This window comes from Erithacus rubecula (genome assembly GCF_903797595.1).
Source record: "Erithacus rubecula genome assembly, chromosome: 2".
NCBI classification, from domain to species: Eukaryota; Metazoa; Chordata; class Aves; order Passeriformes; family Muscicapidae; genus Erithacus; species Erithacus rubecula.
In genome coordinates this window covers 99,871,503-99,882,657 of record NC_136685.1, presented here as the reverse complement: position 1 = coordinate 99,882,657, position 11,155 = coordinate 99,871,503, and the positions used below count along the sequence as shown (strand labels likewise).

Sequence of the window (11,155 nt, the reverse complement as noted above, 5' to 3'; positions counted from 1 at the left end):
TAATCACCTGCTTTACACACTGCACTGCCCAGAACAGGGCAGCCACACACAAACCAGAACACTGGCTGCTCATTTCCAGAGGCACTTCAGCAGAGCTTCACTGAACTTTAAGGCTAGAAAGGTACCTGCACTTAAGGGAATGAATGGGAAAATGACATTATCAGTTCCTTATCCCTGCAGTGGTCTCCCAGGGAACAGTCCTATCCCATCTGCTGCTTGCATCCCCAATGCTTCTTGCCAGTCCAACAAACCTTTAAAAGTAGGTGAAAGCCACAGATCTCACCTGGGGGCTGGTCCTTGCTGCTGCATGGGGCTGCTTTAGGCAGTCACAAGTGGAGCTGTGATTGTCTTAAAGCCAGCAAGGTGCCACCTATTGCAGCACCAAAATTTGTTTAAAAGGATTGGCCTTAAAGTTCAGAGTGCTTCAGTGATCTGTTTGAGTACTTTTAATCTGAAATTCACTTTACCATTTACAGATGACTATTGCAATTGTTTATCAAAGAACAGAAGCCTGGTAGAATTCAAACAGGGTACCAGAGCAGAGGTGCTGCTGTTGGTGATGAACTTGCTCCTCAAACTACTCCACCACTGCTATGTTGCCTTTGACAGGGGAATTTCCCTGTCTCAAGTGTTTGGATTCCCCCTTTAGCTGGGATGTCTTTTTTTGAGGGTTGAGGACTGGGGTAGAGAACTACAGTGTAAGTATAATGTATCATCTTATATGGGGTAAAGCCTTAACACGGGCTGCATGTTAGGCATGACCCTCTCTTCTTCCCCTCTGCAGTTAGGTGTGCATGTACCCACCTGCACTCCTGGCTCCACACCAGCCTCCAACACCACTTCCCATATTCCTCCTACCATCCCGTGCTCCATCTGTGCTCACAGTTCAGCTCTGTGTTACTCATACTGCTTTGTGCCTTTCATCATGTCCTTTTCTGTTTTTTCATGCTCCTGTAGTGAACATGATCAGGACCAGAGAAGTGTCAATGAGATTTTGTAGAAGATAGAATCAAGACCTCTTGTCATTTTAGAAGAGTCCAGACATTTAGTTCAGTTTTTTGCTCACATTTCAGTATTTGTAACTTACTCATTTAACTGTGTTTTTTAAAAGACAATCTCACCTTTAACACAGACTTAAATATAAAACACATTGAGAGGACACATCTGAAAGGAGCCATTCAAAACCATGACCAGGGAAAACATCCAAAGCCTTTACATCTGCTGCTTCTCCATGCTCTTAATCCACATGTGCAGAACAGAGCACCCGAGGTGACAACAAAAGGGCCATCCCCAGCCACCTTTCCCATCTCTTGGAAACAAAGCCACAATCCCAGAATTTCTGTTTTTGAAAAGTGTTTACTCACGTAGTTTAAATAAATTAATTTGCAAATAAAAATTAAAACTACAGTATACTATAGTTTGAATAAGATGATTAGAACAACTACAATACAGGGATTTCTTGCTGCATAAGTTTCATTACTTAATGCACATAATCTGGAAAATGTCAAAATCAGATATATTTCTACGGAAAGGGAGTAACAGTAGTTACTTGTACATGACAGCTAACTGAACTTATAGTACAGGTTTCCTGACACATGCATTTCCTGAGTGAACCAAACAATATATATAATTTTTTTTTTTTTAAATGGAGAAATAATTGACAGTCAAAGTAAGTAATTCATGATATCTAAGCAACACAGGTTTCTTTAAACAAAGAAAATTTTAGAACAGCTTCAAAAGAAAAATGAAAGCTTTGCTATAAAGTACAGAAATTTTCTTACTGTCAATTATACAGTACATATTTAAAAAAAGTATTAAGCTGGCCAAAAAGCTCAAATCAATCCTAAAAAGGTCAGGTTGCCATGAAGCACAGTGGGCTGGCAGCAGAGCTGCATGTAGTGCACTGGTCTTTTCTGGAGGATACAGAGGGAAGGAGGGGGAGGAAGGGGAGAGCAGAGAGAGACCAGTAACCAGAGCCCATGGCAGCATCCCACACTGAGGGTCTGAGCCCAGCCCAGCCCCAGCTCTCCCAACAGACTGCCAGCTGTGCCCAGCTGCCCAAGGATGCATGGACACAAGCACAAATCCCCTGGCTACCAGGTTCCACATGTGGCCCAGAGGAGTACCTGCACCTGGCAGAGGGCAAAGGCCAGGCCTGAGGCCCCCTCTCAGTCAGCAGGTGGAAGGCTGAGCATCCGGCTGACAAACCCCTCTCAGGCTGGGACTGTGGCCAAGTCACAAACTGCTCCCCACACACGTACCCAGGTGCATCCACCTCTCCCCTTGTCCCCCCCCACCCCCAAACAGCAAGGAACAGAACAAGCCTCATCTTTCATGACTAACAATGGAAAAACCTTCACAAATGTCACTAATGCTAAATAAAGAGAAGTATTAGCGTGAAGGGAGAAAAAAATCCTTTATCTAGACTAAGTTGCATATTCGAAGAGTCTGGTAAATATTCTCCTCATAACCAGATCTTAAGTACAGTCCTACCAAAAAGACAATTTGAGAAGTCGTTCTTAGCTACCTTTCAACATGGTTAAAGCACAACTCTATGCCATCATAATTTGCATTAGCTTAGTTTAAAAAGCATTTTAACTATTCTAAGAACTCAGTATTTTAGATTAAAAGATTTTTCTACCATTTTCATCCCACGTTCTTCTCCATCCAGAACTACTCTACACATCCAATTGCTGGATGCAACACACTACGACCATGCTACTCTCTAAACATTCTAAGTATTTTCAATAATAAAGATAAATAGAAAAGAGTTAATATACATGTTATATTTTACAATGTTTGCATCCAAGCTGTAAACTAATGTTCTTTGAACTATTTACCCTCCATATACAAAAAGAATGAAACACCTTTCAAACACTGTGGGCATGTGATTCAAAAACCATTAAACTGAAGGCATTGAAGTTCACTCTAGAGCATTTCCTTCACCTCTTCAGAAGTAGTTATTAACTAAAAAAAGCAGGAGGTCTTCCCCTTCTCCCCCCATTTCTTCTATTTCCAGACTTTTCTCAATAAAGAAGGATTTAGCTGTTGTAACAAAAAAACCAAAAAAATTCTTCATCTTAATGCAAACCAGCAAAGCCCAGAGAATAGGAAAAACAGTTGGTTTAAAAATGAGAATCGCTTAGCTTATCAGTTTACTGCAGTCCTTGGGAACACCTGTGTTAGTCGAGAGGCCCTTGGAAAATGAGCCTGATGTAACCCTGCTCACCAGCCAGCTGATGCGCACAGAAGGGACAGGCTGCGTGAAAAGTGTGAGTACCGTGAGGAAGAGGGATCTGGGACCAATATGCAGTTGTCTTTTCTGAGCACACATGTCCACACGGGCTGAAGGCGTGAGTTGGAGGTCCGGCATCCACATAAAATCCCGCCTCACACCCGAGCCACAGAGGCACGTAGGGGCCGACGGAGCGGCACATGGGGCACTCGCGGTCCTTGCCGTCCCTCTCCTCCTTGTTCCCCCAGTTGTGGTAGCCGTGCACGTGGCCGCAGTTCAGGTACACCCACGGCTGCTTTTCGTCCACAACATCTTTTCTCTTCATGCTGGGGAAGGCCAGGGTGTTGAAGCCCACGGGGCACTGGGGCCTGGCCGCGTTGATCTCCTGCCGCAGCGCCTCCAGGTGCTTGACGGTGGGCGTGCGCGCCAGCCCCTCGGCCGTGCGCCACAGCAGCGTCGCCCCGCACAGGTCGATCAGGGAGCCGTCCTGCAGCTGGTTCGTCTCGTTCTCAACCTTGACATGGACACACACACAGAGCTGTCACCCACGGGTCTCTTCAAGAGAGACATGCACTTCCACAATGGAAGATCCAGCCAAGTTTCAAGCAGCTTCTGACCGTCTCCACAAGACACCCAGAGGGAGCTCAGTATCAGCTTCTCTCTCCCCTCCTTTTTTCTTTATTTTTTTGGAAAAACCCCACCCCAACATCTTAAGAGATCAATGTGTGCATTAAAATAGACCACGCTGAGTCAAAAGCTCCTCTCCCATCTTACCTCTTTTCCATCTATATAGCACTCCCAACTATGTTATTTGAAATGCCTGAAGAGTATCACAAGACTGTTTAAGTCCTCCATCATATTTTAATCTGTTTTCTTAAAACACCCCTTTATACATGGCTTTCCCCCATTTTCCCTCCCATTAGCACTCCTAGCTAAATACACCACTTTAAATGTTCCATGTAGGATTTCTTTTTGCTGAAACATCCCAAGTCACACTGAACCCAATTATCACCAATGCTTTGGAAACGAGATGAGGAGGGAAAACTCAGAATGCCAACATGGAAATGAATATCCAATAAAATGATAACTATCCTTCATTAGTTTGTAAGAAAGGAAAAGTGGGAAAACCTTAAAAGCATACACTCACAAGGGAGAATTGGGAAAATACTTGTAGAATGTGCAGATGCCTAGGAGAGTTTGCAGAAATGCAGAGTAGATTGGGAACTCAATTTAGGAGAGCAGCCTAGATATGCAATCAAGTACTAGTTTGCAGATAAACTCAGTCAGTTATTCAGGTTGAGCAAGACACCTTTGTACACGCAGACAGACACATAAAAGGCAGTGTAACTAATTGCAGAGGTGACAGCCATGTGGAATTCCAGCAGATTCCAGCTCTATGCCCAAACCATACCCCTTAAGGCTGCACCATTTTAAACAGGTTGCAGAAAACACTGGTCACTCCTCTCACCATTTTCCCTCTCTGTTGAGCTGATCTGGTTTCACGGAGGCTGAACACATTCCCACACACAGAAATCTCTCTCCACACCCCTGGTTTGGAGTCTTCTGTGAATCCATTACGAGGATGCATAACAAGAACTCCATTTGTTGTTAGTCCATCCATTTGCCCATCTGATGTCTTCCACTTTGCAGCTTTCTCCTAAAAGAAATTACATCAATGAGAACCTTTAATTTGGTTGAAATGGAATTATGGATTAGTTTAAAAAATAAACTTGCACTGAACTTCTATAGTGGGAAAAAAGAAAAAACTTCCTTACCCCAAGAAAAATGTTTTTTGAGGAGTCAAATCCTGCAGCATATATTCTTGCTGTAAAGGGAGGGTTACGTTCACATATGATTCTGCAGGCAAACCTTGATATTGTGCTCTGCACAGACTGTGTATCTGAATTACTCTGACTCCCAGGAACTGTATCTGTTACTACAAAGTCTATAGGACTCTCCGTTGACCGACCAATCTGGAAAAGAATTTTAAAAAAGTAATTAAAAAAAAACTGGTCAGAAGTTTGTCTTTGGGTCTAGGACAATTAAAATTCAAAGCAATTAAAAGCAAGGATACAAAAATCATGACATTAGAAGCTTGTTTAATGGATATTTAAAGCGTTCCTGTCCACCAGTCTATCAATTTAGGTTTCCAAAGCCTCATCTGAATTGATGAATTTTTCTTTCTCCAAATGATCAGTTATTCTGAAGGCCAAATGAAGGAAGGAGAAATAAAATGATGTAATTAGGTCAGTTCTAAGATGATTTCCCATTGAAGGCCTTTTCAGAGGTTACACTCAGGTCAGGCAGACCAGCTGCAGGAGCACCAAAACAGCCAGGGAACAGCAGTTAGAGGGCAGAACAGTGACATGCAGTCATTTTGTATGCCCAGAACATTCTGAACAGTGCCAGACTGAGTCAAGACATAGATGTATGAAAATCAGATTATGTGAGCTGTCTCTTCAGCTCTGGTGGGCATTGAGAAGCAGCAAACCTTTTGTGAAAGACCAGGTACCAGGTGGTTGTGGCAGAAGGGCTACATTTACACACTCAGAACACAAAAATGCAACATGTGACTACAATCAGGTTTTCCTGGTAGCTATGTTTCCTTTTCTGGCTGCAGGAAAACATGAGTTTTGCAGTCCTGCACAACTCAACTGAGTTTGATAGAAATAGAACTGCTTAAGTATCCCTGCTTTTCCAGTCAACTCACCTTGTAGTTTTCCTTGCAAAGAAGAAAAGTAATAGCCCTTTCCCAAGCATCCACATAGCTGGGTTTAAATCCCCCTTACACACTACTACTCACTTACTTCCACAGCTCTCAAGCTCATTGAAAATAGGTAGTTATAGTAAGACTGGTTAACTGCTGAGCAAGAGACCTAAAAGCTTGAGGTGCTTTTTGGTGAGAGCTGGAAAGCTTTCATGAGACTAAAACTGCTTTGTCAGAACCTATTTTTTTATTGCTTCTTAGGCAGGATAACCCATGGGTGAGTACACAAGGACTGCCAGGGGCAATTTCAGAGCAGCACACATGCCAGAGCATGCCTGAAGAGAGAACACTGACACAAACAATAGCTTATGCTGCAGTGATTTCATTACAGTCCTTTTGCTCTGTTGTAAGTACTTGCAGTTGCAAAGCAGCTTCCTCCACCACTTCCCAACACCTCCCACCTCCTTAGATTCTGCAGTGGCGTCACAGCTAAATGCTGAGACAGCAAAAATCCTTGCCATAAACTAGTGGCAACAACAAGGGGAAAAGAAAAAAGCTATGAAAGATCACAGTCTGGGAACCAGAGAGAACAAAGCACACATTAAAAAGAACCCCAAAACAAACCCCTTCCTTTTGAGAAAAACAGGAAACAATTGTAAGATACGAGGGCACACCACAGCTGCAGATGTGTTTGTGGTCCCTTCTCACACACACAGGAACTGCAGCAAAGTTTTTGTGAACTGCCAGCATCAGCACTGAGGCTCCTCTTTCACATCTCCCAGAGTTTTAGACATTTCTGGGTTTGCTTAAAGAAGTTCAGAGTATTTTTCATATTAGTTGTGCCAAAAGCTTTTCTGTGTTTCCACACTGTATTTCTTCTATCCTTTCTCCAACTGGCTGATCCCAAATCCCTTTGTAAATACCAGAAGCAAAGTTCCAAGTGCTTAAAGAGAATGGTGCCCTTTATTCTTCATTTTGCAAGGAAGGACTAGGAGACAGACTAAGCAACTGGCAGACCAGCAATCAAAGGCAAAACCATAATCTTGCACATTAGTCACAAACCCCCCCAACTTTCACCTTTGCCCAAGTCTAAAAGAGATGTACAGGCACACAGACTTGCTCATAGATGATCCTGTGAATGAACAGAATTAAATTGCTCCGAACCCTGACTGCAGAAACTGACACATAAACTTTTGGGTGTGAGAGAAAAAGCCTGATGAGAGGATGCCTTGTTTGAAATTAAAAATGAGAACACACATTTATTTCACATACCTGGAACATATCTGTGTTGCTGTCATGTGTGTATTCAACTACCACTGTCTGGGCCCGAGACAAAGTGTAAGATATGCTGTGTTGGTCCTTATTACTTATTGCCTATGGAAAAATGCCAAACATTATTGAACAGTGCACAATAATTCTACAGTATACAGCAGCAAAGCAGACTATATATATATAAAACCTCACCAGCCTCTTGTGCTTATTAATGCATTAAGGCAGATGGTTGTTAATGACACACCTGCAGTTAAACTTCACAAAATCCAGTCCTGGCCACTAAAAAAAAGCTGCAGGATTGATTCAGCAACAGACCAAACTGGTCTCTTCACCACATGCTGCAACTAAATAAACATAACCAGGGCATATTATTAGTCATGTTTTGTGTCAAAGTGACACTGGCCTGAACACAAAAGGACAAAACAACCAAATGCAAAGGCTAAAACTGAATGTAACATCTCAGTGTGAACTTGGCCAACTGGAAAGTGAGGACAAAATCTTCAGGACTTTATTGTAAAAACAGGATTTGAGTTAATAGTAAAACCAGTAAGGACTGATTTAAGATACATAGATAAAAAAGTGGTAATAGGGTAAAATGAAGAAACCAACATAGGTTGCAGAAATTGTAGCAAAGGTTTCAGTTTCTTAGTCTAGATGTTCATTTTGCAATTACCTACTAGGAACTAACAAACACTTCTGAAAGTGCTCCTAAACAGCACGTAGACTATAAAGAATTAGCAAAAATAAATGTTATTTTCACAAATCTACTATGAATGTAGTTCTACTTCAAAAATTTTGGTAGAAAAATGCTTCTGATTTTTGAATACTTTATACCATTCCCTGACTTTAGGCTCAAGATCCTTAAGTGTCAAGGTATTCTGGGAGCCAAACACCACCATGTTTATTTAAAGGCCTGATCTTGTCACTGGTAGTTTCTAAACAACCACTAAGCATCCTCAAATTCCATTGTTTTAGCAGAAATGCTCCATTAGTTATTGAACACAATTGCACACACTTAACAGTCACAATATTTCATGGTAATACCTTAGCTATGATGCATTAGTTTTGATAAGAATTACAGTTAAACTTCAAGGCCTAAGCCCTTCCTTTCCTGCTTCTTAATAGGAACTCTTATAACAAGCCCTATAAAACCCATCTGCCCTGATCCCTGGGGATCTCCTACCCACTGGAAGGAGCACCAAGTGCACGTGGAGCTTTGGCAAAAGAGCATTTAAAAGCTGCACATGAAGCAAAAATTAGTCCTAAAGCAGAGTGAGTGCAAAACCACAAAGTCTAGAACAGATGTCTATAGTCAGTTTGGAAGGAAAACACATTAGAAAGTTTTTTATATGACTAGCCTGTGCCCAGAACATTCATGTTTCAAAACTTTTTTTTTTCAGGCCAAGGAAAGGACTACACACCGAATCTTCTTTGCTAAATTGTTTCTTGCTAACCCCAATAGGTACTAAAAAACTTTGGATAAGATAAACACAAACCATTCTTTTCACAGTTAGACATTTATGCTGTTTAAACCAATTTCTAATAGCTCTTAATATAGCACAAGGAGAAATCAGAGAGACTTGAAAGGAGAAATGGAGCTTACCTTTGCTGCTTGAGGGGTACAAGCAATGTGCACAGTGCTGGGTTTCACCCCATTTGCCTTGGGCCTTTTAAATAAAGCAAACCTACTTTTCCTTCTTCCTCTATCTCCATTTGGGAGAGACCCATTGTACCTATCAAAAATCACAGAGAAAGAACAAAGTCCATCTTTACTGTATTACATAGTTTCTCATTAGATACACACCTACAAGAACTTCCATTCTAAGCACCAAGTATTCTCAATTAGTATAGTTTTGCTAATTACAGATTTTAAATTAATCACACTTAAACCCAAGAATTAACACAGTACTGGAACATGCCCACAGGATTATAGCACAGAAAACCCTCAGACTCTTACACACAAACACTTACCCCAATACAATCAATTCACCATATTTGACTGGTGCTTTTGATGGATGATTTTCTTGATCAGGAGAAAACATGAGCTTAGTTAATGACTTCTCAAACTTCAGGTCTCTGATCAAGAGTTGTGGCACACTTTTTTCATTATTTCCTGTAAAAATAAAAAATTAGGTGTAAGAGAAAATACTCCAATAACACAAACTTACATTAGGTACAATATTTTGTGTTTTCCACATTTTGGTTTTGTCTGAAATAATTTTTAAAAACACATATATAATCCCACATGAATTAAGGTTGAATTGCCTTGAACTGCCAGATCACCTAAAAAAAATGCACTTAGAAAATTCCACTATAGCCTTAAAACATCCACACTTGTCTTCCTCCATGCCAGTTTTTAGAATAAATGATACATAGCTTCATTTATTATATTTCACTCAGCTATTGAGAAATAGAGCCAGATAGGCATTAAATTTACAGGGAAAAAAAAAAAACCCACACAAACCAAAACCAGCTCATTAGCTAGGGAGGCAGAAGTTTTCATGAAAAGTGTTTTATTCAGAGCTTTCCAAGAAGTTTGTGTATTTGCAGATAGAAGGAAGTTGTATGACAATTTGATATCAAGCCTGCCATAAAAGTTTAGGGTGTGCACTGTGAACTCTTGTGTTTAGCCAGAGACAGAAGTGATATAAACATATGTTTGAAGGATATTTCCTGAGGGAATTCCATGTAACTCCTAATGAAAACAGTCCTGAAGTGCATTTTTTACTCAGACTTCTGCTTTGAGGAACAGTTCATGTTGTATTTTTCACAGCTTCTCATTAGCAGCATTTCCAGACACTTTTGACCTATGCAGCTCATCTCTGACCTTCCTCTAGAGAAAGCCTACCCAGCAGAGCACTCACTTGATAAAGCTGATGAGAGCCTGTCTGAGGCTTTCTTTAACAGAAATAAGAACATTCCCTTGGTCCTTCCAGGTGAGCTTTCATACCTCAACTCAAAGAGTTGCTAATATTTTTTAGTACTGATGGTTAGCATTCTGCCTTCTGTGCAAATGCACTTTTTGACCTATGCAGCACTTTTTGAATCCTGTCATCAACTTTGATCACAGCTACAGAGCTGTATCTCCACTTTCTTCTGCCTTGACTAGACCATGGTTATTAGCAGAAATGATGTCATCATGCAGATTTTATCTAACCCCATGTTATGTTGTAAGAACAGAGAAAAGGATGTGGCAGTGCTTGACAGCCTGCTCACATTTGTTCAGAAGCTGATGCAAAGATCCCTTTACTGACTTATCTCTACACCCTCTCCCAGTCTTTGCTCCTTCACAGAGAAGCTTGGCCTTCAACACATTTTCTCAAATCTACATGTTCATATTCAGCATGCATATGTTGATTGCCATCTGCGATCAGCTCACAGTGCTCTCTAAAAGTTCAAGCTTGCTCCTTCATGTTATTCCACATATTTCAGAGGATTTCTCACTAATACAGGCAAAGACATCACACTGAACTCAAAGCATTTACTATGATGCTTGCAGAACACAACCAGGAGAGTAAATAGAAATCTTTTAGTTTCTCCTTTAATTTCTCATGAGTTTCCAAATCCCAAGTATGGGTACTACAGATTTCATAGTGCTTGAAACAAGTCAACTGCAGCCTGTCTTTGAGGCTAGCACACACAATATCCTCATCCACAGAGAGATGAGTGCATTGCAATAAGCCTGATTTGCACAACACTGCTGTGGAGTGTCTGTGTCCCACCTGCAGAACAGTGACACCAAGCTATTTCTGCTGCCTGGGAAGCAGCAAGCACTTTCACTCCACAGCTGTCCTGGTTCAAGCCTTAGGATACCCAACACTCAGCTGGTGCTGAAAGTGCATTTTACTGATCCAACAGTTTCCCTCTGTCACACAGGAACAATGGCAGCAGCACAGGAGAGAGCCAAGGAATAGAGTTTGCTCCAAAGCAATTCTGGATTG

At 41.3% G+C, this 11,155-nt stretch overlaps 1 protein-coding gene across 6 annotated transcripts in view; it reads right to left on the bottom strand.

The window, feature by feature from the left end:
* Nucleotides 1–2,397: 2,397 nt before the first annotated feature.
* PELI1 (pellino E3 ubiquitin protein ligase 1) overlaps nucleotides 2,398–11,155 on the bottom strand; it is a 42,460-nt gene continuing 33,702 nt past the window's right edge. For all 6 annotated transcript variants that reach the window (XM_079324712.1, XM_079324716.1, XM_079324717.1 and 3 more), the window contains 6 exons: nucleotides 9,186–9,327; nucleotides 8,818–8,947; nucleotides 7,215–7,316; nucleotides 5,011–5,208; nucleotides 4,704–4,892; nucleotides 2,398–3,749 (listed from right to left, as the gene is read on the bottom strand). In XM_079324712.1, coding sequence (XP_079180838.1) covers nucleotides 3,183–3,749; nucleotides 4,704–4,892; nucleotides 5,011–5,208; nucleotides 7,215–7,316; nucleotides 8,818–8,947; nucleotides 9,186–9,327 — 1,328 coding nt within the window. In that variant the 3' untranslated portion in view covers nucleotides 2,398–3,182. The remainder of the gene's footprint in view (nucleotides 3,750–4,703; nucleotides 4,893–5,010; nucleotides 5,209–7,214; nucleotides 7,317–8,817; nucleotides 8,948–9,185; nucleotides 9,328–11,155) is intronic.